We start from the raw sequence: 15,890 nt of genomic DNA on the forward strand, positions 1-15,890 counted from the left end.
TTTGGAGTTCTTGTATTCGGGCTAACAGAGAAGAATTTGCCACGCTCACTTCCTCAAACTTGCTTTGCCACTCATCCCGCTCTTTCAAAGCCACCCGTACCTTTCTTGCAGTTTCTTTCTTCACTTCTTCTAGCTCATCCTCATGCCTACGCTTCATATTCATCATCTCCTTTTCAAGTCTTTTCCTCGTTAACTCACTTTCCAACAGGACGTCTTGAGGTTCTGGGTTTACGGGATGTTTGGATGGGTTCTTCGGGGGATGTATGACATTTTTCACCCTTTGGTCATGCCGAGTATGATATCCTGTGGTGACTTCATCAGTAACCCTTCCCTGATCTACTCTGCAAGTTTTCTTCCAGTCTTGAGCAATTTCCTCAATTCTCTTTAGCGTTTCTGGCTCTCCATATGTAAACTCTAACTGGTCGAGCTGGTGAGTCATGGGCACGAATTGCTCAGATCCGAACTGTCTCCGCACCATTATTGGGGCATAGCTGATGGCTCCCCAAGGTCCCATCAGTGGTACCCACGGCTTATCCCCACATTTATACATTACTTGCATTCGTGGCATCCATGGAGCTCTCCAAGTCACTTCAATGCTCATTAACCTCCGGAGCCTTGTGACCCACTCTTCTTTCCTTTTGTAGTCGGGCCATTCACTTTCGCAGAACTCAAGGATAGGACAACTCGCAGACAGATAAAGCTTTCGAAATTTGCTCTCTTTGCATTCGAAATGGCTTTTGATCCATATGGTTAGGAGTTGAGCACATCCGATGAATCGTCCCTCACCTTTGCGTCGACAAAAATTCAAGGATCTGAAGGTTTCAGCTAAGATGGACGGGGCCGGGTTGATGCTCCTTGTCACCTGATCAAAGAAGTCTATGACTGACACCTCCACATGACCTAGAACCTTCGGGAAGACCACTAAGCCGTAAATCGCCATCGCAAAAGCCAAGAGACCTTGTTCATCCTCCATGTGTTTTTTAATATATCCGTTCAAGAAACTCCACGGAAGGCATTCTGTGTCTCCTTTCTTCTTCAAATGCTGATCCACTTCCACCGTAGTCATTCCTAATAACTTGGCCAACTTTCGTCGGTGTCCCGTCTTCTAGGCCCTCCAATAGATCTTGTCAGACTGCATATGGTCTATCCGGAGCAGAGAGGAGTATTCTTCTATGGTAGGGGTCATGTCCACCTTGTTAAAGACAAAGCAACGATATGAGGGATCCCAAAACTGGACAATGGCTCGGAGCATCTGGTCATCGACTGGTACATATAGGAGCCATGCAATGTGTCCATACTTGTTCTGAAAATTATCTCGGTGAGCACGTCTCCATTGTTCCCAAATCCCTACCATCTCTGTAAGGTCATTCTGCTGAAGATCCAAGTGAACTCTCTCGGGTAAATTTGAGATATGTCCTTGGGTCAAACAGTCTCCTTTTTCCTGTTGAATCTGCCTCATCTGTAACTCTATCTCATAGTCATTTCTGTATATGTTGAGCGGGCCGGCTGATGACGATGCCATGGATATAACTGGGATCTCTTAGGTTGAATGTTGTGTAGCCAATATTCCTCCTATATGCAATTACGATGTATGCAAATGAACATGTAACATGCGCATGACAAGAAAAATAAACTTAAGTTAGTATGGTAAAAAGAAATAATGGAATGTTAAAAATAATGAGAGAATAACAAACAATATCATGGGTATTATTGTCTACTCCACGATACTTTATTATCTCGGGGCATAATTTAGAATAGAGGGAGTGGAAGAAATTCCTTCATGTGTACCTACTTATAAGGTGTATTCTCACGGGTATGGCCCTTTCTAAGGTTACGCTGCTCTCGGTACTCTATATGCTGAGCGGGGTTTATGAACAGAGCTAAGGTTCCCAAATCGTTCCTCACTGTCGTCCACGCGGACTAGTAAGGCACCCCGATCCTCACCCATTACAGGCTTCAAACGGACTAGGTTCGATTTGAGTGGGAGTCTTCACTAGCCCGTGCGGAGGTTATCACCTCACGAGAGCGTAGCTACTAAACTCCCTCCTAAAAAGGACATAACCCGGGTGGAGGGTTTATGCATGAGTGTAAAATGTGCTGTGTGTGTGAAGGAAATCATGAGTTCAAAGTAACAATCTCACACCTCTTTTACCCTAAATCCCCACAAGTATTAGAAACAATAAAGTAATAAATGCGAAATAAACTAATGTACCAAACAAAATATGCAGTACAAATCATTAATATTAAGGAAACAGTGGATTATTTAAAGCCTTGGATAACCTATTATTATTTTTTAATGGCTCGACTCTCGGCAGTTCCCCAGTGGAGTCGCCAGCTGTCGTAACGTGCGGGTCCGGGAACCCGACCGCTAGACGTGAATGTGAAAACTCACTAAAAATTAAACTAGGAGTCGCCACCAATCTTTTTTTTTACTAGGTGCGATTGGCCACCTATTGACTCGATTCTAATCGATGCAAACTTAAATTAATTTTAAGCCCACCGAAAAGAACCTTAAACCGGTCTACAATTTTCTGGATCTAGGTTCGGGAGTACGGCTACGCCCGGGGAAGGATTAGCACCCCTCGGACGCCCGTTCCATGAACGGTACCATTTTAGATTATCCTATTGGGCTTTAATTTTTAATTTCACTAGATTTCTTTAATTATTATTTTTATTTTATCTCCTATTTAACCTAAAATGGAATGCAAATGAGTGGCGAGATGAAATGCATGGCGTGAGATAAAAATGCCGGACAAATAACCTTTTATCGAGGATATTTTCCGAATCCGCCCATCATACTGGTGGGACTCGGGATATTCTCTCACCTAGGGAATTATCCGAGAAACTCGCCTTCGCAAATTCGACGAATAATTCCCGTCTTTGGGGTCATCGTACGTTTTCTTTTTAAAATAATATTTTGTGCATAATGAACCTAATTCGGGCAAAAGCCTTTTATTAAAGATGGTTCTCGAGCCCTCCCATCATACTGGTGGGACCCGAGGACATCTTTTCACCTAAGGAACTTTTCGAGAAATACCCGCCTTCGCAGGATCCCCGAAAGATCCCATCATCGGGGCTTAAACTCGGAAACAAAAATATTTATATGCAATGATATGTATGATGCAATACATACATGCCATGCTAATGCAATTATCTATGTTTTTTTGTTATTATTAATTATTTTTATTTTATTATATATTTTATTATCATATTTTCTATTCTTATTTCTTATTATTATTTTTTTTATACTTTACATTTTTTGTTCTAAGTTCTTATGTTTTCCATTTATACTTAGACAAATTGCTTATGATTCTATGTCATTTTAGTGAACAAAAATTATATATTTTTTATTATACTACTTTTATTTTATATATTTTTATATTTTTTTTATTATATTTTCCATAAGCAATCTTTTATTCAAACCTAATGCCTAAGATCTTATTTATTATTTTTTTATCCTTATCTTCACGTTTCTTTATGCCACTTAATACTCAATGTTTAATTCTGATTTAGTTATTTTTTACTATTATATATTTATTTATTTTTATTTATTTAATGTCATGTATATTGTATTTTCAAATTAATTATTTATTATATGTTTAAATTGTTATTATTTTATCTCTTTTTTTTATCATTTATTATTTATTTATTATTTTTATCGAGTAATTTTTTGTATCATCAAACTCTTTATTTATTAAGAATTTCGGAATCTTGAAATCGAGGCCCTCCCATCGTACTGGTGGAGCCTTGATTCGGATTCCGAGCCTAGGGAACAAGCTCGGGATTGCGACTTCTCGCATCCCGATCGATTATCCCATCATCGGCATGTTATACTTATAGCTAACATTATAGTATTTTGTATTTATCTTATTATTCATTATCTTTTTTTTATTGAAGAGTTAATTATTTTTTAGATTGATTCCCATATCTATTTTATCATAATTATTTTGATACTTAACATAATATATTTATTTATATTTATTTACATTTATTCATCTATCTCTATTCACTATATATATATATATATATTTTAATGTACATAAATATTTCCCATGCTCTTTTATATATTTTATTTAAGAATACCTCACTAATAGCCTAATAATTTTCAATTTCACTTACTTATTCTATATGTAGCTCTTTAACTTACTATTTATTTCATTCACTTATATATATTTATTTAGCAATCTATTTTTATGTTTTGCATATTTACTTCTCTCACCCTTGCTAAACATTCTCCTACCTTTAAATTTTTTTATTAGCTATATGTATATATTTTTATTTTTATATTGTATTTTTATATATAGATTTATATCTCTCTATGTATATTATCTTCTTTGTCCTAAAAATAGTATCTAAAAGATTTTTGAACCTTATGCTAAAGTAAACCAATCCTAATCTTGAAAGACATTCTTCAAAAATTTCTAGGGGATTGTATTAAAATATTTTCAGATTAATCATATGAATCTTAAATTGAATTTTATAGATTAAATCCAAACAAATCAAACCATAATAACCTAAGCTATTAAATCATTATGAATCAATTAGGCAAAGGAGTGAAGCTTTCCTTACCTGATCCCACTAAATTAGTTCAATCTGGAGCACCAAACGACGTCGTACGGCTCAGGGGAGACGGACTCCCTTTTCTTATTTTTCTCTCCTCACTTTTCAACTTTCTTTCTTCTCTCTATGCCGGCGGTACCTTCTCTTTTTCTTTAAAAATGCTGCCTTTCTCTTCTCTTCTCAAATCATTACCCACCGGCGGCTAACACTCCAGCTACTACTCCTCTCACCGGCGGCAAACCCTCCCAAGCTGTTACTCCTCTCTCCGGCAGCAAACCTCCAAGCTTTCACTCTTCCTACCGGCAGCAAACACTCCAGATTTCAGTCTTCCTACCGGCGGCCAACCTCCAAGCTGTTGCTCCTCTCTAAACGGCGGCAAACCTCCAAGCTGTTGCTCCTCCTACCGGCGGCAAACCAGCCCAGATTTCTCTCCTCCTACCGGCAGCAAACACTCCTCCCCTCTTTCTCTATTTTTTCTTCTGCCCAGCTCTCCTTGCCGGCAGCAGAACGACTCTCCCTCCTTCTCTATTTTTCTGCTCCTTGGTTGCTCTCCATTGCTTAGAAAAGCTCTCCCCCCTGCTGCAGGTTCTCCCCCTCCCATTTATACCCGATTTCTGGGCTTTGGAGGGGGCGCTCCACTACCCTGCCAGACGCGAAAAATTCGCGTCTGGCAGGTGAGAGAGGTGCCTGGCAGGGTGCGTCCGCACCCTGCCAGTCGTACCTCTCTCCTTTTTTCATTCTTTCATTTTTCATTTTTCATTTATACATTTTTTACTCTGTTTTTTAGTGTCTACAGTAACCCAAGCTGACCCAAACTCTAATAAAACTCCCTCCAAAGCAGCCGCACACCGACTAAAAATTTCCCAAAAGAAAACACAGCCACTTGCTTTCTCTCATTTGTGAATTTTTTGGTATATTTTTGATTTGTGGATTGAGTTGTTTTGGCTGTTAGACTAGGATTTTTGCAGGTCACTCATTTTTCATTGCTGGATGTGGCTTCCCTTTTGATCCGTTGCTACAGTGGGGCTTTATACACTCGACTTTTTGGTCGAGTGTAGTGCCTCCACTACCCTGCCAGACGCGAATTTTTCTCTTCTGGCAGGGTGAGGGAGGTGCCTGGCAAGGTGCGTCCACACCCTGCTAGTAGTACCCCTTTTTTTTTTTATTATTTTTTGGTGTGATTTTTAGTGTCTACAAGGAAAACGTTATAATCTGTCAATGTTCTAATTTACCAATAGAAATGTCCACATAAAAATTTGTTAGCACGTGATTTGAAATACCCTCGTCAGTAATGGCCACTCCGTATGTGACGACATAATTTGTCAAAATATTTTCTCATGAAATATTTTGTCGACCTTTCAGTTGGAAATTAACCAATCTATCGACTGAAGGACTAGTCGGTGATACAATCATTTTTTGTCAAAAATTTTCATTGATACAATACCAAAAGATGTTAGCGACAAAATAGCCGACAGATTGAACGTAAACCTCATCATCAGACTACGTCAATAAAAAATGCAAATCTATCTGTAAATTTCATTGATATTTAAAAAATAATATTTAGAGCATAATGATAAAAAAAAAACTTTATCAGTACAAATATTTAAGAAAAATAATTTTAAATATTCCAAATACGAGAAAAATATATTTTTAATTAATAAAAATATTAATGTAAATTGTATTATTTTATTATAATTAATTAAAAATAAAATGTAAAACAATGTATAAATGTATGAAAAATACAAATAATCAAAATGCTGTAAAAATTTTATGAGATGAGAGAGGGTAAAGTATAACCATTGTTAATTTACGCAACTTCTATAATTGTATTTTGTGTTTAACTCAAAATGTAGTAAAAAATTTATAAATCGATAGTAATATTGTTAAAAGATATAAAGAGTGCAATTAAAAAGACTTTTAATAACACTATTGAAAAAATACAATAAAAAATCAATGCTATGCAGTATGCTCTACAATATTTTATTTTATAAATAAGCACAAATTAAGGGAAAAAAAGTATATATAAAATATATTATATTATATTATGTTATTTCCTCCAGAATAAAATCATAAATTTGTGATGATCTTCAATTGAACTATCACCTTGCCATTGATGGGAAAATGTGATATATGTCAAGTCTTCCTTATATGAATCTTCTCAAAATCAAGGTCGTATCCCTATTTAATAGTGATACATCAATTTGATTTTTCTTTTTCTCTTTTTGTTTTTAACAATTAGCAATACAAGAAGCTCACGCCATATATATAATCATATATTCATAATCTAACAATTAATGATGTGAGAATTTTTTTCAATATATAAATGAAATATTCCTTTCCATAACTTAAGGAATTGACCAAATCCATATAATTAATGGAATATTAATGATACATGCCCTAAATTATTTTGATACCCTCACTTAACAAGAGGTTTACCGATATTTTTACTATCAAGACACAATAAGTCTCTTTAAAAATAACCCTAGGTTCCACATACTGCTATAAATAGAGAGTTCATATGCAAGGTAGATTAAACTGACACCCCTTAGAAACTGTATTGAGCTTCGGGTAATTTAGCTTTCAACTTGAAGGTAGGCTTTGTCTAGGGTAAAAATTATCTCTCTTTAATTTGACTTTTCTTGTGTTCAACATACGTTGGAATATTGTGTTTGTTATTTATTTATTTATTTTTTACTACAATGCATGGCAACTCTGTAAACACATAAACGTTTCTTTTGGTGAAATTATAAAAATTAATTTAATTTTATGTTGAATATTCAAGTTTCCATCTGGATATCTTGTTTTGAATTGCTGCCTTAATTGCTTATTATATTTGGTTTAACTTGTGGTCTTACACTTCACCTTCAATTGTGAACACAGGCATGGGTTCTTGGCTGATCGTGGGATTTGTGGTAGGGGTGATATTGGTCGTTCTTTTAGGCTTCTGCGCATGGTCATTCAAACCACCGGCGAAGCTATCAGGCGGAAATGCAGATGCTTAACCATAGTATTTGAACGAAACAGAGACCAAAAAAAAAAAAAAAGAAATATGAAACTATTATATTATATTTTATCTTCGCAATTAACCTTCATGGAGTAAATGAGGTTAAAGTACCATTATATATGGATGTAATCCTTGTACGTCGTTTGTTTACGTCTTTATTCCTTCTTAATTAATAAAAGACTCATTTTGAATTTTAGTTTTATTTTCATGTTCATTTCTTTTTAACAAAAATAAATTCTTTAAATTAACCCCAAAATGTCACACATTTAAGAAGATTTTACTTGATGAGTGATTAAATAGTAATCATATTGTATATATCAAGCTTTATGCATATAATAATTAAAAAAATTAAAGTAATGACTACCACCATTTGCACTCTTTAACTCTACATACTAAAAAAAATAAAAATTTATTTAAATTTTTAAAAATAATTTAAATTTGCTTTAAAAATATTATGTATTAGAAAAATAATGTAACATACCTAAACTCCATGTTATCACGTCAATAATGACCTTTCCCTTTTTTTTTTTAACAAAAAATCTGACTAACAAGGTTTGAAGAATTTAACGAAGTAATGAATGTTCATGATTTAATTACTAAAAGCAAATGTACAAAATTCTAATATATCTCCAATTTCTTTTTTTTCTTTTCTATTTTTTTGAATTGGTGTGTTTAGTAGCACTATTTGTATTTAACATATAACAAGAAAATAAGATAATTGGTTGAGTTAAAATCAACCCTTTATCTAACATTTGGTTCGAAGATCATTTAACTTATTATTTTGTTTAATTTAAGATTTTAATTTTCAAAATTTGTTTGTATAAAAAATTTTTAACAGAATATGATTATTGCCGTTAGTATGACTAAATATCAATGTTGCCACATGGTAAATAAATTTCCATGTGGACTTGCCACGTGTATATAATTTTTTACCACGTTGCAGCCATAAGTCATTCTAACACCAATCGCCAAATTCCATTACTAATTTTACATTTACAAACAAATTTTTAAAATTAATATCATAAATTTAATAAAATAATAAAATCTTAAAACTATTGGATATAGGTTTACCCGACACATGTGAAGCGTGTGAGACCGCACAGGGAACGCGTGGATAAACCAAAGTAACACATGTGAACCACTCTTGTTTTAATTTGCCTTTGAAAATGACCCAACTTCCCATTAAATCTGTTTTCAACTTGAAATGTAAAAATCAAAATCAAACTATCGAACGGCGCCAACACATTTTCCCGCTAAAGCTTCAAAAAATTAAAGCTTCCCTTGGACGCCCGACCGTTATCCGCTCCATTAAATTTCCCGCACCCAATAAAAACAAGACACGTAGCTATATTTTCTTCAAATACCTTAATTATCCTTTTCCCCGGTAAATTCCCCCGCAAGCTTCTTCCAAAAATATTTCGAAATCCCGCGCTCATTCTGTCCTATAAATCACCTCTCTCTCCTTCTCCAGATTCCTCATCATCGAAAGCATTTCTTCAAGAACTCTAAATTCTGTTTATTTCCCAAATCACCCTTCGAAAATGCCTTCAATTCCAGAAGAGCCACTGCTCGCCTCGAACCCGGACCGGTTTTGCATGTTCCCGATCCAATACCCGGAAGTATGGGAAATGTACAAGAAAGCCGAAGCCTCCTTTTGGACCGCCGAGGAAGTCGATCTCTCGTCGGATCTACGCCACTGGGAAACTCTTACCGATGGCGAACGCCACTTCATCACTCACGTCCTCGCCTTCTTCGCAGCCTCCGATGGCATCGTCCTCGAAAATCTCGCCGTTCGGTTCATGAAGGAAGTCCAAATCGCCGAGGCTCGTGCGTTCTATGGCTTCCAAATCGCCATCGAAAATATCCACTCCGAGATGTATAGTCTCCTCCTTGAAACTTACATCAAGGACTCCAACGAAAAGAACCGGCTCTTCCACGCCGTCGAAACAGTGCCGTGTGTGGCTAAGAAAGCCGAGTGGGCGTTGAAATGGATCGACGGTTCGGAAACTTTCGCCGAACGGCTAATCGCTTTTGCTTGCGTGGAAGGGATTTTCTTCTCTGGAAGTTTCTGCGCTATATTTTGGTTAAAAAAGCGCGGGTTAATGCCTGGATTAACTTTCTCGAACGAGTTAATCTCACGAGATGAAGGTCTCCATTGCGATTTCGCTTGCTTGCTGTACTCCCTCCTCCGGTCAAAGCTGAGCGAAGAGCGCGTGAGAGGGTTAGTGAGGGACGCAGTGGATATAGAGAGGGAGTTTGTATGTGATGCTCTGCCGTGCGCATTGGTTGGGATGAACGGAGAGCTGATGAGTCAGTACATCGAGTTCGTCGCAGATCGGTTGTTGGGAGCGTTGGGGTACGGGAAGATGTACAATGTGGCTAACCCTTTTGATTGGATGGAACTGATTTCGTTGCAAGGTAAAACTAATTTCTTCGAGAAAAGAGTTGGAGAGTACCAGAAAGCGGCGGTCATGTCGAGTTTGAATGGAAATGGTGGGACCCATGAGTTCAAGATGGATGAAGACTTTTAGGGTTTTTATTTTATTTTTTCTTTTTTTTTTTTAATTTTACTTGGTTGGCGTTGTATTTGATTTTTATTTTTTTAAATGTCTCTTGCTTGATAAATTAGTTAAAGAAAAAAGTTATAAAACCTTCACTGTTCTGTTTCGTTCTTGTATCTTTTCTGCAGATGAATGCTCCAATTAGATATCAATGAGGGTAGTTTTGTAATTATGCAACAATTTGGGGAGGTTTGGGATTTGAAGTAGAAAAGGACATGGCTTATTCTTTTGGCCTCAAATTTTAAGAAGGCTGTATTTTTTCTTTATTTGGTGTCAAATCTTTGAAATTTTTCCATCAATGGCGAATGCCCAGTTGCAGAAATACGGGATGCTATCCAGGGAACAGTTGGTGTATCTCTTTGATCGATTCTCTGTTCTTGTTTCCCAGCGCGGTACTTTTCATGTTTTGTTTCACTGTGCTGTTCTTTATCCTATTAGTTGTCTGCCTAATTGGTCGCACTTCCCTTCTCTTGGCAGATGTTAAGAAGAGAATTGTAGAAGCTGTGGATGACAAGCAGGTTAATGCCATCCCTGATCCAAGTCTTTGGTTTGAATATCAATTCATTTTTCATTTTATAATGTGCTCTTAGCTTGTATAGTTAGGGATTAAGGGTTGAGAGGTTCAACTACATACATAACTGCCATTTGAGTCTTCTTCATTTGTGATAATGCAAATGGTTACCCATTTTTTCAAAATTTTAGTTCATCATGTTGGTTTAAGTGGGTTTCTTTTTAATTATTTATTATGTTTTTATTTCCTCTAAATATGCTTATAGCGTGTTCTAATTTTTGAAGTTGTATGCAAATAGGGTCAAGAGAAAATTTGTTAAAGAGTGATTGATATGCATGATTCACTTAATGCAATCCATTGAGTTGTAGACATGAAAGCAGGACTTTGTGATTCAGACATGATATTAAACTGTCTTACCTATAAAAAGTTCCTATGGGGATGATGTTGATTAGTTTGAGTCAAGTCTGTTAACTGCATTTTCTGAAACTTCATAAATCCTTCTACAGGAACCTGTTGCAGTTACTACTGCAATCCAGGAAGAGATTTTTTTGGAGATGGGGGTTGGTAAGTATGTTCTATTTTGAAATATACGATTCAACTATAATTAAGTTTTATATGATCCTATTATTGTTTTTTTTCTTTGAAAAATGGTGTTTTTAATAGACCAAGAGCTAGTAGGCCATAACAAGTCTTTATCCATGATGGACGAAGACTCCTATTGGCAAAAGAATCTAGCCTTGGTGAGAATGACGAAGAAAATAAATCAAAAGCTGCTCAAAAGCATAATCGAAACACTATACAAGTCTCTTGGGACTGGACGCAACTTCCTACACAAAATAGAAACACTAGACCTACAAACTTAGCTCGTTGTTCCCCATAGTCCTCCTTATTCCCCATGATCCTATTGTCGTTAACTCTAACCTATCTCTATGTTTACCTTTTCAGCAAATAGAGATTGGCTGTTGCATTTTAGTGCTTATTGGTTTTTTGATTTAACATATCATTAGAAAGCACATCCAAACCTCATGTAACTGTTGGTTATAGCATCATACTTAATTGAATAGGAACTTGTTCATTTACTCCATCCAGTAAGCATGTTTTCTATTGCAAAGATAATTTACTGGTAGACTCTCCGTAAATATCTCTTTTTAAACTGACATTGGATTTGAGGGTAGGGCAAAGTGATATTACCTTGTTTTGTAAATATGTTCAGAGAATTTCCCCGTCTTTGTTAATTTGAGAATCTAATGGTTTTCTTCTGTAGCTGTAATTTATATCAGTCTACAAGAGCTGAATCAAGTGATAGCAAAATCATTGATCTGCATTTGTCCTAGCTTTTGGCAGTGTTTTACATATAATTTCTCTGCTACAGATCCAGGTTTTGGTCTTGCATGCCTGGGAAAGGTGAATATGACTTATGAGAATGATCAGGATCTGATGATTCGCTATTACAGATTTGTTGCCAAGTAATCTTTCTCTCTCTCTCTCTCTCTTGGTGTGTGTATCTGTGGGTGTGTGTGTGAATGCACATGTGCACATTAACAGTTTTGAAGTTGTGACTTGGCTTTAGTTGCACTAATGTTTTGAAGAGGAAAATATTGCATGACCTATCATAAATGTTTTGAACAATCCACAATCATTCTTGGATCTGCAAGCGGGACAAGTCTCAGATGTAACTTCAGATATGTGAAAAACTCTGAGGAGGCTTTCTGCCGTTGCTCATGCACAATCTCGAGTTTCTATTGTATCAAGTCTGTAATCACTGTAACATGGTTGATTCATTTGTGTTTTGGTATAGTTTGGTTTATGTTTAGCAAAGGAAATCAAAATTACCTCCTTTTTCATGATATTGATATCTCGAGAGTGCTTCTTTGTATATAAGTGGCAGTTTAATTTCCTTCATCATAGAGTAGTTATATGTTGGTATGTGAGATTTGATATCTAGGCTTGCCAACACTTATTCCATGAAATAACAGAGAGGAGTTAGCCTGTGATGAAGCTGAGCTTGGACCTGAGGAATTTGCTGAAAAGCTTGATATTCAACAAAAACTACAGGAACAGGTAGTAACCTTTCAAAATTTGGTAAAAGTATGAAAAGAATACTGCTTGATTTCTTAAGCTGAATAAACTTTGCAGCAACTGGAGATGCTCAAGTACATGCGCAAATTTCACCTGGATGATCAATCTGCAATCCTTGAGAAGGTAGGTGCCTGCATTCTTATTGTTGTCCTATAGAGCCTAGAGCATTGGACCTTTAGGCACATGGATGACTTCTTTATTTTTCTATAAGCTAGGCACATGGATGACTTGTTTTGCTAAACTAACCTAATTTGTGAGGCGGCAACTTTTTACTTTGACATTCAGAGTGATGAGACTTTAAAAGTTGAATAAAACTAGGTGATCCTTATGGCTTGTTTCCTTGCAGTTACACAATCAGATGGAAGATGCTAATTTTGACAGTGAGGCGTCAATTTTGTCATCAGAGAAGATTCAAGAGATTGTTCGAAGGAGGGTGTCTCCTTTATTCAGACCAAGGTAAGTCTACACTTGATTTACTGTTGTCTAGCTTCACTGTTAGCCTGTTATATATAGGAATTGATGGTATATTTCAGTGGTATGTTTAGTTTTCTCAATTGATGTCTTGGTCTATTGGGTTGACAGATTGATGAACTAAGAATCCAACAGTGTAATGCTTCCTGCTTCAGTCTGCTCCATCCTTGAAGTGATACCATGATTTGTGAATCTTCAAGTTCATAGTCCATTGCCACTGCCAGAAGGCTCTGTTTAACATAATCTACATGAGTCCAGCTGTTGTCATCCCAAGAACAATTAGCGAAATATCCTGGTACAGAGATGCCTTTGAGTGGGTTATTGTTTTAAAGCAAAAACTGATGAAGCTGTTTTCATCTAATCCTATGTTTTTTTCATTTTTATCTTTGAGTGGGTTATCAATCACAGTGGTCTGTCATGTGAAAATACTTGAATCTTACTGGAATTTTAGATTGAATATAATATGGCATGCATATGTAGCAATGACATATGTAAAGATGGCATGCATATTTGAATCTCCTAAAAATTTATTTGATCAATTTAACATTCGAGGAGATGGTTGAGTAAATATGGTAATGGGTATGTAAACAGGTATTTGAGATGTTGAAGTAAGATTAAGATATTTCATAAATAGTTCGGTTAAAGTACAGCTAGTAATTTAATTAGAATATTTGTTATTCGAATATGATTATAGATAATGAATATTTTCAAATTGATTTATTTTTTTGAAGAAAAAATTTATTTTTATTTGTACATTATTTTTTTAGTGTATGTATTATTTATAATTGATAAATTATTTATTTTAATTTATAAATTATCTAAATATAAAATTTACTTTAAATTTGTTAATTTAATTTTGACTAAAAAAATGCATAAATTAAAATTTATTTCTTATTAAATGTTGGTTGAGTTTTATATAGTGTTTACATAATTTTTAATTAAACAAGTTTTGTAATTAGTACTCTATGTTACGATTTGTCCATGAAATGATATCTTTTAAATTGAAAAATTACTAAATCTTCTTCCTTCTCATTCAGACGTGGATTGCACCTCTAAATAATTTAGTGACAGCAATCACATGTAAAATCATGGTTTCATGGCCATACACTAATTTGCTAATATTAAAAGATTGAAGGTAGGTTATTACATTATTTTCAATTTGAGAACGACAATTAACAATTATATATAATTTATATAATAAAATTCTAAACTTCAATTATTTTAAATATTTATAAAATAAATTTACGTACGAGTTACTTTAGATTTTAACTCTTTTATGTTTTAAATATTTTGATTCAAATAACTTACCTTTTTGTATTAATTTCAACCGAATTAAGTTTTTTTTTAAATAATATTATATAATGTTAATTATTTTTATAAAAATAAGATTTAAAAATGAGAAACTAATATATATATTTTTTGGAATAATAATATATATAATGTTTATTTTAAATTTTTAAGTAATTTTGAGTTCAATTGAGATTAAGTTTGAATTTGAAATTTTAAGTGTCTGTTTGGTAATTAAAAAATAATTTGTTGAGAAGAAATTTTTTTGGTGTAAAATATTTTATAAAAAAATTTAATTTTTTTGTTATTTGGATAAACTGTTGAAAACATTTTATATTGTTTGAATGGTCATGTGAAAATCACTAGTGAAGTTATTTAAGTGTTAAGATGATAAATAATAATTGATTATAAAACAATGATGTCATTTGATTTTCACTAATTTAAGATCAAAATAAAAATATACAAAAAATAGATAAAATCAATAATAATGTTTTTTAAAACATTCAATTACGTATCTATAATTATATATAAAAAGAATTGTCTTATTTTTACGTCACGTGGAGTGATAGTTTTGTGTCATGTGGAGCTCTAGTTGATTAACACGTGACTTGGTTAAATTTAAAGGCTTCCAGACTTGAGTTTGGACTTTGTGGACTTGTTTCGCTTTAAACATGCAGGCTTGAGGTCAATTTTTTGTTTTTAAAATCTTCAATTTCTTAGTGTGATCTCTTTTCATCAATTCTTATTTCCCACATAAATTTATAAATTTTTCTATCAATTCTGTTACTTTATTTTCAACCAGGAGCTTTCAAACCAAGGATTACATTCTTACCTTTCGCCTCAGTCATACTTTTTCTAACGGCTTTGAGGTATGGGCTATCCATTATTGTTGACCCATAAGATTGAAATGGTAAAACCTGGATGGATGAATGGCCTGTCAACTTGGTAGTAAATATTGCTAGCTGCCGCACACCTCATTTGCATCGTATGGGTATAGACCAATAGTACTTTTATCATCTGCTTTGTATAGAACTCAATGCTTTCTTTAGGTAAATTATTTTTTTTAGATGAAAAATAGTTTACATCAATTAAGTTGTTTGGATTTGGTTAACGGGTTTGAATCTGGTTAATGAATGTTTATAGATATCAATTAAGTATGCTCATATCTGAGTATTTTATTTAATGATTAATGTTGTATCTGAGTATTTTATTTAATGATTAGTGTAATATAATAGTTTATACTATCCTTAACTCTTATACAGTGTTAGTATCTCATTACTTTTTAACATAAGTTTATAAAAATATCAATATTTATCTGTAAGATATTTATGTGTATTCACTATAAAAAAAATCAATATTTATCAATTATTTAAGATATCCAAAATCTATAATTATATATATTCATCAAATGAGTATC

General features: G+C 34.2%; 2 protein-coding genes across 3 annotated transcripts; both read left to right on the forward strand.

The window, feature by feature from the left end:
- Nucleotides 1–9,032: 9,032 nt before the first annotated feature.
- Nucleotides 9,033–10,231, forward strand: TSO2 (Ferritin/ribonucleotide reductase-like family protein). The gene has a single exon (XM_007031821.3). The coding sequence runs from the start codon at nucleotides 9,106–9,108 to the stop codon at nucleotides 10,093–10,095; it is 990 nt and encodes a 329-aa protein (XP_007031883.1). The 5' UTR covers nucleotides 9,033–9,105; the 3' UTR covers nucleotides 10,096–10,231.
- Nucleotides 10,232–10,295: 64 nt separating this feature from the next.
- Nucleotides 10,296–13,669, forward strand: LOC18601018 (plant/protein). Of its 2 annotated transcripts, XM_007031822.3 has the most exons (8): nucleotides 10,301–10,517; nucleotides 10,603–10,643; nucleotides 11,143–11,200; nucleotides 12,009–12,102; nucleotides 12,613–12,697; nucleotides 12,773–12,838; nucleotides 13,062–13,171; nucleotides 13,298–13,669. In XM_007031822.3, exons 1-8 carry the CDS (start codon nucleotides 10,424–10,426, stop codon nucleotides 13,308–13,310), a joined length of 561 nt encoding a protein of 186 aa, XP_007031884.1. In that variant the 5' UTR covers nucleotides 10,301–10,423; the 3' UTR covers nucleotides 13,311–13,669. The 2 variants fall into 2 exon arrangements, with proteins under 2 accessions (XP_088661847.1, XP_007031884.1); XM_088805721.1 differs by lacking the exon at nucleotides 13,298–13,669 and having other exon boundaries at nucleotides 10,296–10,517; nucleotides 13,062–13,175.
- The last annotated feature ends 2,221 nt before the right edge of the window (nucleotides 13,670–15,890 follow it).

This window comes from Theobroma cacao, chromosome 4 (genome assembly GCF_053813885.1).
Source record: "Theobroma cacao isolate CCN51 chromosome 4, ASM5381388v1, whole genome shotgun sequence".
NCBI classification, from domain to species: Eukaryota; Viridiplantae; Streptophyta; class Magnoliopsida; order Malvales; family Malvaceae; genus Theobroma; species Theobroma cacao.